At 44.1% G+C, this 19,042-nt stretch overlaps 1 protein-coding gene across 1 annotated transcript in view; it reads left to right on the top strand.

Annotated features, from left to right (window-relative positions):
- Positions 1–1,473: 1,473 nt before the first annotated feature.
- Positions 1,474–19,042, top strand: part of MKI67 (marker of proliferation Ki-67) — a 29,301-nt gene continuing 11,732 nt past the window's right edge. Inside the window, exons 1-12 of the mRNA XM_055300066.1 lie at positions 1,474–1,725; positions 2,131–2,311; positions 5,581–5,659; positions 5,757–5,872; positions 8,859–8,925; positions 11,014–11,059; positions 11,586–12,665; positions 14,063–14,232; positions 15,540–15,861; positions 16,134–16,252; positions 16,350–16,521; positions 18,599–18,754. Of these exons, the coding sequence (XP_055156041.1) occupies positions 2,220–2,311; positions 5,581–5,659; positions 5,757–5,872; positions 8,859–8,925; positions 11,014–11,059; positions 11,586–12,665; positions 14,063–14,232; positions 15,540–15,861; positions 16,134–16,252; positions 16,350–16,521; positions 18,599–18,754 (2,419 nt within the window). The 5' untranslated portion in view covers positions 1,474–1,725; positions 2,131–2,219. The remainder of the gene's footprint in view (positions 1,726–2,130; positions 2,312–5,580; positions 5,660–5,756; positions 5,873–8,858; positions 8,926–11,013; positions 11,060–11,585; positions 12,666–14,062; positions 14,233–15,539; positions 15,862–16,133; positions 16,253–16,349; positions 16,522–18,598; positions 18,755–19,042) is intronic.

Raw genomic sequence — 19,042 nt, 5'->3', positions numbered from 1 at the left:
ATTAGGAGTTGGAGGTCCTATGCATTCATATCTCGTTCCTAGGAGCTTTCCCTTATTCCGGAAGGCAGCCTATCACTGAGTGAGCACTCAGGAGCAGAAAGGTTCAAACTTCATTTGTCGATTCATCTTAAAGCAATGGTGAACCCACTTCCTGTTAACATAAAAACATATTTCTATGAAATACATCTATCTTATTTTTTAATTACTGAGAAGAACGGTATTTTTTTCTATTTTTGCAAATATCTGTAGCACCTGATTTAGTGAGACAGCTGGTTTCTCACATTTGCTCCTGTATTTGGAAAACTCCACCCTTTGCTCCTGAGCAAATGACAGTGAAAAGGACAAAGAAAGTCTGATGTTCTTACAAACATGGTTTTGACCTCCTGAACCCCCTGCAAGGATCTCAGACACCCTCAGGGCTCCCCAGTCCATGCTGTGAGAAAGGCAGCTCCATGGGTTGTCCGGTGACGGTGACGTGGGAGGGGAGGTGACATTCAGGATGGGCATCCGGGTCTCCTGGCTCTATTCAGTTCACACCATGTTTGTCCACAGGGGCACCCCTAACCGGGCAGGTGGCCCTAGAAAGAAATGCTGTGCTTATTTTACATACCATCCATTTTGTAATGTACAAGCTTTTTAAATTGGAGATTATTTTTTTTTCTAATAGGAAAACACCCTAAACCTAAACGCATAGCAATAATAGCGATTGAGGAAATTATAGTTTCTTTCTTTCTTTCTTTCTTTCTTTCTTTCTTTCTTTCTTTCTTTCTTTCTTTCTTTCTTTCTTTCTTTCTTTCTTTCTTTCTTTCTTTCTCTCTCTCTCTCTCTCTTTCTTTCTTTCTTTCTTTCTTTCTTTCTTTTTTTGAAATTATGGTTTCTGAAGCCGAATGCTCTGCAGCCATCAAAAAGAAAGTAAAAGGGAAGGTTATGCTGGAAGTTAACATCCACAGGATTAATTAAGCAAAGAATGCAAAGTCCAGAACAATGTGCAGGTCATGATCTTTTTAGTGTGTGTGTGTGTGTGTGTGTGTGTGTGTGTGTGTGTGTTTGAAAGGGAACCATAACATGCACAACAAGAAATTGCTTATAATAATTGTTATATTTGAGGCAATACAGGAAGCCGTCACAATTTTTAAACCTTCCGGCAACGAGTAACAAACAGACCGTGTACAACTGTGTTTGTCCTTAAACGGAAGGCGACAAGAGGGGCTTGCCGCAGGGAGACCAGGACACGGTCCGGGAGGACCCGGGTCGCGCAGGTGCACACGCAGCCCCCCCCCCCCCGCCCTCCTGGCTCCAGGAGCGCGCACGCGCCGCGCTAGCCACGCCCCCGCCCCGCCCCCGCCCCTTCCCATTGGTCAGCCGCCCGCCGCCGCGCCCAATCACAGCGCTTAGCGCCAAATTCGAATCGTTGTTTTCATTTGAATCGGGAGGGCACGGCGGCTGCGGCGGCGGCGGGCGGGCGGCGGCGGGTTTACGCGCGGACCTGCTAACGCCGCCACCTCCCGGACGCAGCTGGGCCGGGCCACCTGGTCGCCGGCGAGGGCGACGGCGGGGGGGAGTGAGGGCTGCGGCGGAGGTGGCCGCGGGCGGTCCCCGTCCCCGGAGCAGGGGGCGGGCGGTGGACGCCGGGGAACGAGCAGCTGGCTTTCCCCGGTGAGGACTCGGGTTTGCGTCTCGCGGAGCGGCGGATCCGCTGGTGGCGGTGCGGGCGACTGGTCCTGGGTGAGCCGATGCTGGGGCGCCGCGGGGGCGGGGGAGGCGGGCGCGCCCGGGGGCCGGGGCCGTGGGGACGCCTGCTCGACGGGAACCGGTGGCGGCGGCGCGGCTGGGGCTCTGACCCGGGGGTCCGCAGGGGAGCTCCCGGGAGCCTCGACGGTGATGCGCAGGGTCCTGGCCGCGGGTCTTTGGGGGCACTGGGTGTTGTGGGCGCCTGGAGTGCAGCCCGGGGCCCGGCTGGGGCTCCCCTAGGGGTCAAGTTGAGTGTGGGTCAGGGTGGCAGGAGCATGGAGAATGGCACAAGCGAGCCCATTTGGTGACTTACAAGTGACTTCCTAGCTCTTTGCTTTTAGAGTAACTCTCCCCTTCCCCCCCCCACCCGCGCGCGTGTTTTGTTTTTGTCTTATTCAGTGGCATGTTTCTGCAGTAAGTTTGCTTCAGCGAACTTTTTTGATGCCTGACCTTCCTGTTTGGATCATACTCAACATCTTGTTTAGAAAATGGGTCCTACAGGACGCCTGGTTACCATCAAAAGGAGTGGGGTCGATGGCCCTCACTTCCCGCTGAGCCTCAGCACCTGCTTGTTTGGAAGGTGAGCCCGGCATAGGGGTGGACCATTTAGTATAAAAGAGTTAATATCCAAAACAATAAAAAAATATATATATAAAATATTTATTAAAAAAAGACGTTAATATCCTAATCACAGATTAACAGACTGTTGGGGACTTTCTTATCTATTAATCAACATAGTTGTTTATTAGGAAATAGAATTTTTAAAACAATGTGTATATGGTTAAGTGGTTTTTTTTTTAATCAAACACATTTTAAAATTGATTTGATAAAATCTTTAAATGGAGAAAAATGTAGATTATTCTCAAATCCTGATTCACTTCAGGCATTCTTTAGTTGGGGTTCATCTGAAACCCCTTCAAGCTTGATGCACCTTGGCTATGGGGGGACGCTGCTGAGCAAACGAGGGAAGGGGGCTGTGTATTTGGCTTGTTGGGTTTTTGGAAAAATGAAAATAGAAGTCCTGCTGGAGTGTTTTCGAGAACTTCTTTCTTTTTGCCGGCCTGTGTCGGTGTTGGTCAATGACCAGGGTCCCTGTATAACAGGCACCCTCCTCCCGGTTTCTAACATGTGATTTCTCATACAAATTATAAGTCACCCCCTCTCTGGAGCCCTGTGAGGAGGGACCCCGACCACCTTCTACCCACACCCCATCCTCCCATCTCTACCATGTTCTACCTTCCTTAACTCAGACATTCCAAGCTTTTGCTCATCTTGGTGCTTTTAGCCAGTTTAAACCTTATGACTGGAACGTTTTCTCTATCCTATGTGAGTGAGACCTTTCCAACTTTCAGATATCCAATTAGAGAGCACCTAAAGGGAAACCTTTGGTGGACACTGCTCTTGTCTTTCCTAACAACGTGCAGGGTGATGAGTCTTTGGTTGTGTCTCCCCACTACAGGGCTGTCTAAGGACAGGGACTGTCTGGTTCATAATTATGTACTCAGTGCCTGGTACGGGTCTGACAGTAAGAGGTGATCAGTAGTTGACTGTGTCTAGTAGATGCTTGGGGTTGAATGTGGAATCATGAAGAGCAATGGTTCTCAGCCTAGGGTTATTTTGCCCTGCAGGAGCCATCTGGCAAGGTCTGGAGACATTTTTCTATGTCACAATGTGGGAAGCTTACACCACTGGCATCAGTGAATAGAGATCGGGGATGCTGCTAAGGAGCCTACAATGTACAGAACAGCTCCTACTGTAAAGAATGTCAATAGTGCTGAGGTGAAGAACCATGGGTCCATAGGGGTTCTAGTTGGCAGTTCGCAGGCGCACAAATTCTCAGTTCTAATGCAATAGTCTCTCCCTCTTGCTGGAATATTCTGTTGCCTAAAAATCAAATTCTCTTCTTTAGTTTAAATGAGCCGTTCAGTTCCCATAGCTTCTTTTCTCATCCAAGGAAAAAGAATAAACATTTTGGTGTCAAGTGTCAGTAATTCTGGTTATTATACAGCAGTGATTAAATATCTTTTTATGCAGAATTTTATCATTTAAAACCCATTCAAGAGTGTTTGGTCACAGGACATGGTAGAAAGAGATATTCTTTTTAATTTTTTTTAATTGTTTTATTTGGGAGAAGCACTTCTTACAAAAAAGCGGCTACAAAATACAGAGACCTCTGCAACTATGACCTGTTTTTTAAAGTGAAAGAATGGGTGGGTTCCAAGGAGTCAGAGTGGTAGCCGGACACATGAGGAGCATCTCCAAGTTCTTTTAGGAACTAGAGCAACAAATCTCAAAGCTAAAATTTCCAATCAAGAAATTCTTCTACCAACTTAAGTTTAGCTAATCTTGTTGATGACCACCCCCACACCCCTTTAGAGAAAGAGCATGACTTACTCCTGCAAACCAATGACTCCATGACAGGAAACCCCTTAGAACGGAAGTTTTAAATCACATCTGGCTACCTGCAAAGCTCAGAGATGGAATGAGGCAAGTAGAGAAATAAAGATTGGACAACGAAACCTCAAAGGAGGATGAAGTTTTGTCCAAAAGTGCCCAGGCTGGAAAGGCTGGGAGACCATAAAACAAAATACAAGTGTGTATCTGAACCCCACTTTGTGTTAATGTGTGGGACAACCAGATAGTTTAAATCTCTGTGGCTGAGCCCATTTCTCTATTTCTATGGACAGACAGAGCTAGCACTGCTCTGTCTACAGCTACCAATATACTGCTTTGTCCTTTTCCATCTACTCGCCATCCTAGGCTGCAACCCCTAAAGCTGTTTGTTCACTAAGGCTAAGAACACTGTGCAACACGTAGGGAAAGAAACTTACCACACACTCACACTCACACAGACCGAGTCTATCAGCCCTTGGGAGCCCTCCAGTTCTACAATTATTTTAAGCCACTGCATCTTTTATATATGTTCTAGAAAGAGATATTTGTAGCTCTAGAATAGTATATTGAGAACGGAGAGGAGAGTATATAACTGTTTAGACTTACAGTAAAGGTAACACCAGAGACCTAAGGAAACTTAAGGAAAACTTAACTTAAGGAAACTTAAATAACTTTTGATTAGTTTTGCACATGGGTTTGGAAATTCTCCCTTCTGGTGCTTCCTGCTGATGTTGTTTGTGTGGGAGGCAAGTCGAATCTAATAATGCTTATTCGTTGCTTGCATTCGTGTTTTTAATAACAGATTTGTGAATCTGTCCATTAAAACAGTGTAGTTTTAAAACAACCAAAAGCTCATGAGTACATGGCACTGACTGTGTGCCAGGCGAACGGCAGGCATGTATAATTCATTCACTGTTTGAACAACACCACGATACAGGTGCTGATGTAATTGTCTTTGTATGTGAAGAGGCTGCTGCATAGACAGGTGTTAGCATAAAATACAGCATGTGTAGTGATGAATAAACCTTTAAACGTACATAACATTACAAATGAACACACATGAACCTTTCTTTATAGGAAAAAATGTACAGAGTATCAACAATCCATTCATTTCTCCAAACTGGTATAAAGTACTCCCTGATTTGGGTACTTTTATAAGCATAGGCATTTCTGTAAAAAGGCAATCCAGTTTTGTATTCTAATATTTTCCATTGTAATCGTTTTCTAGTACCCGAAGTTTTAAAGATTTAAAATGGTCGCTTATATGATACTTGTCAAAATTGTTTGCAAAATGCACAGGTCCTCTTGTCACCCAGGTTATTTTCCCTTTCTGTCGTTTCATTAATGGATCAACCATGTAGTCAAATGCTGTTTTATTTCAAAGCATTCATGGAATTTCTAAAAAAAAAAAAAAAAATTAAAGTGGCCTAAAACTCTTAATTTCTTTCGATGAAGGGGTATTGAATGTGACATTCGTATCCAGCTCCCTGTCGTGTCAAAACAGCATTGCAAAATTGAAATCAGTGGGCAGGAGGTAAGTGGGGGTTTGAAATCAATTTATTTTTTAAGTTTTCATTTCACTTCTTACCCATTCATCAATTATCTATTTTCCCGTTTCTTCTCCTCTGTAGGCGGTATTGTTTAATTTCAGTTCCAGCAATCCGACGCAGGTGAACGGCTGTGCTATTGATGAGCCTGTGCAACTAAAGCACGGAGATGTGATCACTATTGTTGATCGATCTTTCAGGTGGGTGAGAACTAAAAACTAGTCATTCTCGGCATAAGCAGACCTTCTGATGCTCCAAAACTAGACTTCTGGGATTTTTCTGTGATGCTGATGACGTCAGAGTGCTTGAGGTCGCCCCTCCCCACTGGTTCTCAGTCTGGAGTCACCTGGGTATAGAAGGAATGACACCTGGGGCTCGTGTGATCCCCTTGGAGGATCTGAGTGCCCCCAACGGAGCCAAAGAGGGGTGACCAGATCCTCGTGGGGTTTATTTTGTTGCAAGTGTTGTGAAACCATATAATTTTTCAGTTTTGGTTTCATTTTAAAGTAGAAGACTGAATAAACAAAATCTTTAAAACGGCAGGACAGCTGGGTGGCTCAGGGGTAGAATGTCTGCATTTGGCTCAGGGCATGATCCCAGGGTCCTGGACTCCTTGCAGGGAGCCCGCTTCTCCCTCTGCCTGTGTCTCTGCCTCTCTCTCTTGTCTCTCATGAATAAATAAAATCTTTTAAAAAAAAAAAAAAAAGTAGAAGAGGCTCATGGGGAAAGACACCAGATGTCCACTCAGCTTATGGTGGAGTGAGCACCGTGGTGATTATCATCCGTTATGCACTGAATTGTGTCCCTTCGCATTTCCTATGTTGAAAGCTTAACCCCCAGCACCCAGAATATGACTGTATTTGGAGACGGGGTCTTTAAAGAGATGATTAAGCCAATTCGAGGCCTTAGGGCGGGCCCTAATCCAATCTGACTGATGTCCTTGTAAGAAGAGATTAGGACACAGAAGAAAGGGAGCAGGTGCTCGGAGGGGCGGCCCTAGCAAGCCCAGCAGAGCAGCCTCAGGAGGGAGGAGTCCCGCCAACACCTTGATCTCGGACTTCCAGCCTCCAGAACTGTGAGAAAATACATTTCCGTGTTGAAGCCACTAAGTGTGTGGCATCTTGTTGCGGCAGCCCTAGCAAACTAATACACCGCCCAAGCCATACACATCACCCAGAACCTTCTTAATATGTCTGCTAATCACTACTTCCTTCCCTCACCAAGTAAACCACCTGAGTGGCTTTTCTGATAACATAAAGTCTTTGGAATTTGGCTACCTAAGCATGCATCTCTAACCACTGTGGTTTTGTCTGTCTTTGTTAAAACTCCATAAATTTGGAATAATGAAGAATGTACTTGTAACTGACTTCTGGTGAGATGCAGACCGTGGATGTCCCAGTTTGTTCTTTCTTGCTGCATCATAAGTATCTCATTGAAGTAATGTCACAGTTACATACGCAATTATACACAATTTTTTCATTCTGGATGGACATTTAGGAAATTTCCAGTTTTTGAAGTGAGTCGGGGGCTTGCTTTATGACCAGATGACCAGGGGCCTGCTTTGTGACTTTTGTGCTGATTTCTCCTGTGTGTTTGAAACGAATGTGCTCCCAGGTGCTATGTTCTGTCCATATATGTCCATTAGATTCAACTCTCCAGCTCTAGAATCAGTGATTTACCCCTTGATTCTTACTCGGGCCGGTAGGTCGAAATCACACATTGACGATTTTTTTTCTGTTTTTGCTCTCTATATGCTGAGGCTAGATTGTGTGTTGAAATTTAGAATTCTCTCCAGGTGGATGAAGCTCTATCTCTTATCTTTCTGAGATACTCTGTAGCTTTAGTAATGCTCTTTATCAGTGATTGCATAGGATCATATTTTCTGGCACGTTGTTTTCAACTTTTCATAATCCTTAAGGTTTAGATTGTCTCTTGGAACCAGCTATTCCACCCACGTTACTTTACAATTGGTTTATCTTCTGGATAGGTTGATCTTTTTATCATCATAAAATATGCTTGATGTCCGTGAACAGTTTTTATCTTGAAATATATCTTGTCTGACGTTAGTGTAACCCCCCCTCCGTCTCTTTTTTGGCTATTGTATGCATGGCGTGTCCTCTCCCATCCTGCCACGTTCATCCCGTAGGTGCCATCGATTATTCATTGTGTCTCTCATAGGCATCACATAGTCAGGTCCTTTTGGTCATCCATGCTGCCAAATGGAATGCCAACCTCATTACCTCCAGTCGCATTAAAGAGATATTTTCTGTTTGTTCAATCGGTCGTTTCTTTCTCTGTGTGCCTCTGTGAAGAATTTGCCTTCTTCATTTCTCAAAGGCAATGCTTCTCGAACAGACTTCTAGGTAGGAAGTATTTGATGTGGAATGGAGATCAGAATGTGTTCCCCAAAATGAGATGCTGTTCAGATTGAGATTAATTAAGATAATTCAATACCTCCAACACAAGAGTGGGGAAGGAGTCTTAGGAAGAAGGACTTAACCATGAACTCTGTGACCATGAGAACTAATTCCAGACAGCCGGCTGTTTCGGATCACCTCACTGAGGCCAGGTTCACTATATCCATAGAAGGTTGTTCTCTGAATTGTGCCCAGGTCCAGTAGAAGGACTGGGTATGTTGCTACGTCTGTCTACATAGTCAAGAATGTGCCAGTCTTTCTTCAGATACAGATGCAGTAGGCAGGAAAGAGAAGGTCACCGTGACCCTAAGGTACATGGTGGCTCTGCGGTGACCCTGCAGTAGGTGACATCACAACGTGCCTCAGGCCTCAGGTGCCGCTGGGCATCCTGGGTGACCTTCCAAGGCCTCAGATGATTTCCATGGATGTACATCGGTGGAAATCTAGTTGGCTCTCCTAGTCAGTAGGTTCTCACAGAGGAGGTACACAGGTATTATTGAAATCACACAACTAGCTGGTCAGTGTTCAGAAATTAATCTGGGTCCCAGCCTCCGACAGTAACGTTCCAAAAGAAATTTGAGGCAACGTATCAAAGTTTTCGGTGTAAGATCTTTTCTCACTCTACATTTATTTCCGTGAATAAGGTTCTGATCTTGAATAAAACCTGCAGTTTATTCCTTGCTCCCTGGACATTAATCAGATAAGGAGGCTTTACCGTGAGTTACAGATCTTGAATCTGAGTATGTATCTGTCCTTCTGTGCACTTCAGGTATGAAAACGAAATTCATCAGAATGGAAGCAAGTCAACTGAATGCCCAGGACGAAAACGCAAACAGGTGATGGGGGGTATTATCCAACTTTGGGCTCTGATTCTTCTGCATGACAGCGTGAGATCATTTATATGCACGTCGATGAATGGTGTCTCACAAGGGAGGGTGACTTGCCAGTTATGAGAGGGACATGTGCCTGAGGTCTTAAACAAGTTGAACTTAGACATAGCGGAATAATTTACAACTATGCTTTTTATTTTCACAATGAGAGGACTAAGTTAAGTCTTACACTTTGGTCCAAAGGCTTCTGGAGTATCTCACGACCTGCTCTTCTTGCAAACCTTTAGTTAGGACAGCCCATCACATAGAATTAAAATTAAAATCTGAGAACTAGGCCGCCTGGGTGGCTCATTGGGTGAAGCATCTGCCTTCGGCTCAAGTCATGATCCCAGAGTCCTGGGATTGAGCCCCCGTGTCAGGCTTCTTGCTCAGTGGAGAGCCTGCTGCTCTCTCTCTGCCCCTCACTCCCTGCGTGTGCTCTTTCTCTCTCTCTCTCTGTCAAATAAATAAATAAAATCTTAAAGGAAAAAAAAATGTAGGAACTAGATTAGTGGCTCGTGTTATCTTCCGGTTATTGTACTCCTCCATTTCAATGCATCTGAAATGATCACATCAGAGCTGTGAGTACCAGGCATGCTTTCTAATTTTGGTGGAGAGACAACCCGTGCCACTGGGGGAGTGTTACACACCGTGTCATGTGAGAAGAGAATCTTATTACCTATCTCTAGCCGGACGGTGCGGCTTACCAGAATGCAATTCTGTCCCCATCCTTGGAGACTTAGTAGGACATGTCCTGAGAATTTCTATCCTTTATGAGCTACCCTAGCTGGTCTCCTGTGACCAGGCCGTAATTCACTGGCTTAAAAAGTCATATTGTACTTGCTCCTGAAATTAGCAGGAGGGCCTTCAACTAGAGATCTCTGCTCCTGCAAGGTGCTGCTTCCTCCCTAGAGGAATGGCCTTGTTGGTGACCTTGCCCCTCATGGGCTTTGGGGGGAAAGCTACCTTTTGAGGTTTTCTACCTACTTTGTTGGTAGGTATTAGGGCACCAACCAAAAAGCTGGACTTCAAGTTAGAAGTGGTCTCAATGGCCTATTGTGATAGGATTGTCTGGATTGTGATAAAGTCAATATTGAAACTGAATACTTAGAACGTGTTTGACAGTGATTTTTTTATGTCTATGGAATATGACATTACAAAAAACGGGCTTATATGATTATATTTTGTATACATTTTTTACATTTTAATTCATTTTTGTGGTTTAGTCCTAAAATTGGCCCACTTCTAATTAGAAATTAGAAACCGATCCCTCACCTGGCGAGTTTGAGAAACAACGTGTTAAATTCCAAGAAATCTGAAATTGATTGAAGAAAGAAGTTATTTGCTTTTGGGTATATTTTGTGGTTGTTTTCCCCCATAATAATTCAGATGAGATAGTTTTCCTTCTTTGAAGCAACATTGAAATTTTATACCTTATGTCGCTGTTATTCTGTGGTTGTTCCTAGCCCCCTAAAAAATTTCCTGACAGTTTGTGAAGACAGCTGTTGGGGGCCAGGTCAGAACATTGGAGCCGATTGCTGGGTTCAGAGGCGCCTGTGGCCTGCTGGTTTCACTTTCGCCTGAACATCCGGCTGTCGGCTGCACCTGCCAACCTGAGCAAACAGGCCAAAGGGGGGGCCCCAGCTCACTCACAGGTCCTGCAGCCTCTTCTGATAAGGCTAAATCTTAAGTCAGTAATTCTGCACCCTTGTAAAGTTCACAGATGCCCAGTGTAGGTGACGTTTAATTTTAGTTTTGGTTCTTTCATAGGGTGATGAGAAAGATGTTTGAGGAAGTTAGAAAAACTCAACTGAGGTTCCATTTATACAATTTGGAGCTTCAAGTTTGTTTTTAAAATCAGTTAAGAAATACTTGTCTTGTGAGCACTTGTCCCTGAATGTCTTTGGCTCATTTCTCAAAGTCTCTAAAATTCCTATAAGAGCAGTCTGGCAAGGAAGAGCATCCATAGCAAGAATATTTTCATAAATATGACTGTTGGTATTTGAAAAAAAAAAAAAGGACCTAAATCGCTGTTTGTCTTTTGCCAATTCACAGGAATCTCTGCTCCGGGTCTCCAGATCTAGCTTCTCTTCTGATCCTGGTTAGTAGTTTTTTGATTTTATTCTGGATCCTGCAAGATCAGATCTCCGTGTAGTGTCAGGGCAAGGAAGAGACAACAAGAACACAAACATTCCACATCAAGGTTCATATAAGTTAGGAAGTTGTGTTACTTAACGTAACAAATAGGCAGACACTGAGTTAACTTTTTCCTCAAGTGAGGAATAGGGCACCATGCTTATCGGAGTGTCCAGATATAATTAAATAACACAGCGGTCAGCTGAATTTCGTGGAGTAATAGCATGTGATCCCTCGTATTGGTTATAGGAGGCTGATGTGACTTATTTGTTTGTATCATACTTCGAGTATCAGAATGCTTTTGTCACACATTTTGGGCCTTAAGTAATTTGTAGGCTCAGTGAAAAGCTAGATTATAAGACACTTTGAAACGATTTTAAAATTTGAATACTGCACAATGTTAATCATTGAGACTAAGAACTTTCTGTTCAATAAGTACAGAACTTTTCAGTAAGAACTTTCTGTTTCTTGTTTCATAACTCATTGCCAAGATGGGAAAGTTCAAGATTCCAGTGCCCGTTCAAAAGTCTCTGAAGATGTTTCAGGAAGTCCTCTGGTGCACGTGAAGAATGGCAAAGCAGCCAGCACAGTCTTGGATGGCTCTGGAGATCATGTTGCCAGCCAAACTCTTGATGTTGTTCATTCCTCAGAACCGCCTGGAGAGAACTACAGAAATGTGACAGATCCTACAGCTAGGGATTATAAGGAAGATTCCAGCGTACCCTTAGTGAGCTGTAATAGAAAATTGAAGTCTTTCCCCTCTACAAGGTGTCTTGAGAATAGTGAAAACCATGAGTCTCCCTTTAGGAAGCTTTATGTGTCAATGAAGGAAGAGTTTGATGTGAGATCAGAAAAAGGAAATGTTCTGCAGAGCAGTAAAAAATCAGGATCAGAGAGTCATCCTGCCCCGGAGAACGAATGTTCTGGTGGTTTACAAGACGGAACACAAGTCCCGGTCTCCCTTAAATCCAGACCCAGATCGGGCCGATTCACCCAAATCAAGGCAGACTCTGTTTTGGGGAAACAAGGAATTAGCCTGACTGAAGACAGAAGAAACGATGAGGACGCTGCTCAGAATCCCAAGGAGGCCATGAGTCCCAGCATCCCTCCTAAGGAGATGACAAGAGCCAAGACCCTGGCCCAACGTTCCCCACACAGTTCCTCCCGAAAACGTCGGAGTGAAGACATGAGTGTTACCAGTGGAAGTGAATCCATGAATCTGGATCAGAGGGAAGGCTTCGGGACAGAGAATGAAACGTTTACTCCTAGGAAGTTCTTAGCCGGAAATCAAACACCCGCTAAAGTTGAAAATGCTGATAATTTTGAAGACACACCAGAAAAACTCTTTTCCAAAAAGAAGAGGAGTGTACCTCCCAGTGTGGACATTGTTACCGCAGAAACAGAAACTCAGAATCACACTATTTTGGCTCCGTTGCCCGTTCAAGTTGAAAGGAAGATTCAAGGAGTTTCTGTCCACCAACCTGAGAAAGTGGGCGCCACAGCTGGGCACACGTGCTCTGAGTTACCTGGTCATAGTTCAGTTGATACCAGCAACTTTGGTGACTCCAATAGTAAGTTTACCTAACTGCATTTATTTTCTCCCACAAGCTCACACCTACCTCGTATCTAGATTCATGAGGCCTTCCTTCGCTCCGTAGTGGCTTCACTGTGGTGGAGAGTCTGTGAGGTGTGGAGGTGCGCTCATGAGGCAGCCATATGTGCCTACTCTGATGGGCTCGTCCTGGAGAGTCGTAACGAGGGGCTCCAGAGGAAGTGTGGGTTGTCCGGGAGGAACACAGCCAGGGATCTCAAGGGGATCCAAAGACATGTTGGATTCTCTCTCTACCTATAGGAAGATAGGAAGGAAGATAAGCCTAAGAAGCATAATTGCTTTTCACAAAGGTTTTAATTCTGAACCATACGTACCTGTATCCTAGGAGTTTGCTCCTTTGAATGAAGTCCAGGGAAATCCCTTGGAACTGTTAAAATATGGGGTATCTCGGGTATTTCTCAAGGTCTCCTACTAGCGTAGGAGAATTGCACATATATATTCATATACATATGATTTCATCTATACTAGCAGCCCATGCATCTACACATAGATAGTCCAGTGTTTCATATAAATTCCCGACTATACCCATGGGTTCATGCATCAGGCATTCACACTTGATGGTCTATGCAGGCAGCAGGGGTGCCCACAGGATGGGCGTTCCTGTCATTTCCCTCTTGCAAATAGGGAGTTGACAGCCTTAAGTCACACAGTGGGTTACAGAGCTCTGACCTCTGGAGGAGGCTTGGTACCTCCTGGGCTCTCTCCGTGCTTTTCGGTGGGGGAGGCTCTGTGGGTGTTCTGAAGTAGCAGGCTTACTGCCTGGGCCCCTTCAGCAGAGGCTCTGCGTGCAAGGTGTGCGACTCTCTGAAATCAAACCCGCACGTATCCATCACATGTCCCCGAGTCTCAGAAAGGGCATCCCTCAGACCAGGGATTTATGTCGAGGGCTGGCTCATAAGGATGTGTGGTGGACTCCATGAATCGCCTGTTTGAGTCACTTGGAGAGGTTTTCAAGTTCATGACTTCTCACTAGGTAGGTCTGGGTGAGCCCGAGTTCACACAAGTCTTTTGAAAAAACCCTCTCAGGTCACTGTGGAAACATCCATCTCTGTTGAGAAGTAGAAGCCACCAGTCCAGACCAATCCCTTTACCAACCTCTGTCCACACAGGGTTTTTCACCCTTTTATAGGAAATCTTTGCCCTATCCAGCCGGGACTTGACGTTTTTGTTGATTTGTCCCTGGGTCTCTCCTGAGCTCTTGAAGCAGCTCCGGATTCTCAGCAGTACAAAGGGGTGAAATGCTGTGGTGTTAGATTTCGGGGGACTTCACCTGTGGTTTGTCTCTAACAGCAACCTGAAACAAGTCCTGAGCGTATGTCTTTCATTCCTTCTCCTCCTTTGTATTCGTTACTTTAGATAAGATTGAGGGAATACCCCTGAAAAGAAGGCGGGTCTCCTTTGGTGGTCGTCTGAAACCGGAGTTATTTGATGAAAACTTACCTCCTAACACACCTCTCAAGAGAGGAGAAACACCAAGAAGGTCTCTTGTAAGCCACACCCCACCTGTCCTGAAGAAAATCATCAAGGTATGTTGGGCAACCAACATTCTCACTCATCCCTGTGACACAGCCTTTCCAAATGCCCCCCACTGGTACAATTATTATGAAGACCCTTTTTCTTTCTGATAAAAAAGTAAAAAAATATATATGTGTGTCAAGGAGAGCTCCTTCACGGGGCTCCTTAGCACAATTCTAAGATGGCTGAGCACGGGCGAGCCCTCAGGGCCGCCTTCTCCTGCAGGGGCCTCCTAAGGCCAGCCAGGCTTACAGGTGATCCCCCGAGGATTTTATTTTTTTTTAATTTTTTTATTTTTTAGATTTTATTTATTTATTCATGAGAGACACACACACACAGAGAGAGAGGCAGAGACACAGGCAGAAGGAGAAGTAGGCTCCGTGCAAGGAGCCTGATGTGGGACTCGATCCCGGATCCCAGGATCACGCCCTGAGCCATCCAAGCATCCCCCTCGAGGGTTTTAGTAAAAACTAGCAATTACACTGGCACCTGGGTGGCTCAGTCAGTTAGGCATCCGACTCTTGATTTTTGGCTCAAGTCATGATGTCGAGCCCTGTGCCCAGCTCCTCACTCAGCTGGGGAGTCTGCTTGAGACCCTCCCTCTTCCTCTGCCCCTCCCTCCACTCTGGTGCTCTCTTGCGTGCTCTCTCTCTCTCTAAATAAGTCAATAAAGTCTTTAATAAAAACACTAGCAATTACAAGGAAACTGGAGACCTCATGACACATAACCATAAGGCTTTTTTTTTTTCTTTTAGAATTATAAGGTGTGTAAGGTGTAAAGGAAAGTCTTGGATGGCAACACACCAATGATTTTGACCATCATCTAGTTAGAATTTTCATTCACCTACCCTAGACTCTGTTGTCCTCTTGACTTTAGGTCTCTAGAGAGATATGGCCCCACAGCTCATCCCCATCAGAGGGCCTGGGCAGTCTTTAATTTCTGTTCATACCAAATCTTTTCATGCTGGCTCCCAGAAATGAGCAGCCTTCTTTCCCGTGTAGACCAACCAGGGTTAAACACCCACAGATGGTGCTCTTTGCCAATTCAGATGAGAGCAGGCTCACTGGTCACTCCTTAGGAGATTCCTTCCACTTTTTCCGAATTACCCCAATTAAGATTTATTTGCTGTTTTTTCTCTCCATCCTGTTTTTTCTTAAAGCAGGGGCCACAGACTCCCATTTCTACCTGACACTTGACAGACAGTGGTTGAAACGTTTTGGTGCTTTAAACAGCTAAACTTCTTCATTGGGGAGGGTTTTCACCACAGAGATGTTCCGTTGGTGGTAAGCTTTCTTATGAACATTTAAATCCCGTCAGGAATGCCCCCCACCATCAGGAAAAGAAGATTCTTCAGAAAACCAACTGGAAGTGACCACACAACCCCAGCGTAAGGGATCTCCAGCTCGTGATCCTATGCAAACTTCTCCAGTTGCTACTGACACACGCCGTAGGTCATGCAAGGTGGCCTCGGTCCCTGGGGGCAGCAAATCTCCTCATCACACAGATATTCCCAAGAGGGGAGGGAGGAGGAGTGGCAACTTGCCTTCAAAGAGAACTTCCATCGATCGAAGCCAACATGAAATCTTGCAGATGATTTATTCCAGAAGAAGGAGTGGTGCTTCGGAAGCCAATTTAATTGGTGAGTGTTGTGTTAGCAGGTTAGGTCTTAAGGTAAATGTTCTCATGAATGCTGGTTTGGAAATATCAGAAAGGGAGACAGAACATGAAGACTCCTAACTCTGGGAAACGAACTGGGGGTGGGGGTGGTGAATGGGTGACGGGCACTGAGGGGGGCACTTGACGGGATGAGCACTGGGTGTTATTCTGTATGTTGGCAAATTGAACACCAATAAAAAATAAATTTATTATTTAAAAAAATGGAAACGTTTCAACACACTTTCCTTCTGACAGTGGCAAAATCGTGGGCAGACATAGTAAAACTTGGTGCCAAACAAACACAAGCTAAAGTGGTTAAACACGGCCCCCAAAGACAACTGAACAAAAGGCAAAGAAGAATGAATACACCAAAGGTAGGAATCACTCTTTCAGCACATACTATCCTGTAAGATTACATGAAGTGTGGATTTATGCTTTGACGTTTTGTTCATCTTGTTCTATTTTTTCTAGAAGCCTGTTAGCAACGTTCACAATCAATTTAGCACAGGCCATGCCAACTCTCCCTGTACCATAATAATAGGGAAAGCTCACATTGAGAAAGTAAATGTGCCCACTCGACCCTACAGAATGCTGAACAACTTCGTATTCAACAAAAAAATGGACTTTAATGAAGACCTTTCAGGTAAAAAAACCTAGCCTTGGGTCTTACAAACCGTAGCCCTCTGATCCTCCTACCTGTGAGGATGTGGGTGGGTGCTACGGTTGGGTCTACTGTGAGAGGGACGGGAGGATTAACAATCTAGTCAGCTGCCTGGGGTCGTGATGGTTCAAGGAAGGGAAGGGAAGGGAAGGCTGATTTGGATAAGAAGAGCGGGTCCGCTGATAATGAGGGATCATGAGTCCTGCATGAAGCAGGTATGAATGGTAAAAGCACATCTTTACCTTGGATTGCAGCATGGTTAGAGAGAACTGGAAGCTGCTTTATGGTGAAAAAAGCAGGCTTGCCCTTATAATTGCCCTTTCCCTGCATTTCTACTAATCAATTGTCCCAAAGTTAGAGCAGTTGGTTTGAGCAATATTTTGCTGCTTCACCATTTTCTTCCTTTATGAAGCTTAACTACGTCTTGAAACAAAGGCCTGTAAGAAGGTTTCCCTTAAGCATCAACAATTGAGCCAGTGTTTCCATTCTGGGTAAAAGTGGGATGTGACTTCCTTATGGTTGCTCTAGGATAGAACCAAAGCAAGAGCCCAGGATTGGGATTCCATGCTACATGGCTTGACCACTGCTTTCTGCCTTGAACATTTTTGGAGGGAGGTGAGACCCGAGTCCACCTCCCATTAGATGGAATCTTGTTTTTACTTCCTGGCATATTTTAAGATGGAAAACCCATCTGAAACCCATTTAAAGATGTATAACCCAGATAAGGTACCCTGTGATTACAGTCACAGTTTGATCAACATATTTAGCTTTAAAAAAAAAATCACAAAAATGCAGAAGTTTTGAGATTGTGCTCAATGAGAAAAACATTTTCGAGTTATGCCACCCAGTGTGCAGACGTGCACATAAGAGTATCCTTGTAAATTATGTTCACGTGTGAATATGACTAATACTTATGTGTTGAAGCATTGAAAACCAATTCTCAAAAAATATATTTAAGGTAAAATTAATAGAAATGCAAATACTCTGTACCCAGGATAGTGGATTTCCTCAATCTTCCTTTAAGACCACCTTCTTAGGAAGCCAAACAACTTTTCCACCCCTTGCTATGAATAACTTTCATGACAAAACATCAGTCTGTACAGAAGACTGGATTCTGGGTATTTTAAGGAAGGCCCGAATAGGGGCAGAGGGATGAGATTTTTAAGTGAACTGGCTGATTTGAGGGCCTTCAAAATAGGCTTCCCAAACACAGTTTGCAAACAGATGCCAGACTGAGAACATTTTGACCCATTGATGGCGAAATGAGAAAAGTCAGAAAAGTGGGATAATTTTAGTGTTTCAGAAAGTTGGATCTTCCAGCTAAAGTACTGTCTGATTCTTTTTTTCTGAGATTATGTTATTATTACTTTTGGGTGTTAAAATGAAAAGATGGTGATATTATCACTTGACAATACTATTACGGGCAGCCCAATGGACAGTCATTTTTTAAAAATTTGGGACGTTTTATTTGTGCATAATAACCAGGTCTACATAAGCTATGACTTTCCAAGGCAGCATGAGGGTGCCAGGTTCCTGGATGTCTGGAGGGGAAGCACCGGGGGCCAGTCTCTGTCTCCCGGCTGCTGCTCAGGATCGGGGCAACCATGCAGGATTGAGATGTCAGCTTCCTTCATTAGATTTTCTCACCAAGAAGAAAGGCAAAGAAGAGGAGATATAATTCCAACTTCCCATTGCTCTTCTTCAACAAAATGAGTTCTTTTTTTTTTTTTTTTTTTTAAGATTTTATTTATTTATTTGAGAGAAAGCACAAGCAAGATGAGGGGCAGAGGGAAAAGCAAACTCCTTTCTGAGCAGGAAGCTGGACATGGGGCTGGATCCCAGGACCCTGAGGTCATGACCTGAGCCAAAGGCAGATGCTTAACTGACGGAGCCACCCAGGTGTCCCAAATGAGTTCATTATTATAATGTGACCCCGTCTTCCAAGAATTCTGGGGAGTGATTCCCTGTTCACTCTCTGCTGCTTCCTCCGGTGTATGTGAGGACTGTTGGCACATATGAGCAATATGTTAATTATTTTTCCATTATTCTCATCTCACAGGGTTAACTGAAATGTTCAAGACTCCAGCGAAAGCGAAGTTACAAACAATGAGCCTATGTCCCAAAACTTTTTCAAATTCAGAAGATCTCCTTGGAAAAGAGTTTCAAGTACCTAACTCAGGAGAAAAACCTCTGCTGTGCACTTCAGAAGATTTGGGTTGGTTTACTGGTTTTTTCTTTCCTTGCGCTTTGGTATTTTCAGTAGTAATTGTAGATGGTATTATTATTTTAGTTTTACAACAGATGCTGTATTATCTCTCTACATTAGATGCCCCCCCTCCCAAAAAAAATCATTTGTAGCTTCTCTCTTCTGTTGTGTTTGGGGAAATTTCCTACTAGCAGTTGAACTAATGTTATTTAGCGAGTGGCATAAAAAGGAATGATTGTAATAATAACATTTTATTTAATATAACTAATAATTGTGTTAATAATTTTAATACCATGG

The sequence above is a fragment of the Nyctereutes procyonoides genome, unplaced genomic scaffold (genome assembly GCF_905146905.1).
Source record: "Nyctereutes procyonoides isolate TBG_1078 unplaced genomic scaffold, NYPRO_anot_genome, whole genome shotgun sequence".
Taxonomy (NCBI): domain Eukaryota; kingdom Metazoa; phylum Chordata; class Mammalia; order Carnivora; family Canidae; genus Nyctereutes; species Nyctereutes procyonoides.
The sequence above is the reverse complement of the archived record's forward strand: the minus strand, read 5'-3'. Positions and strand labels throughout refer to the sequence as shown.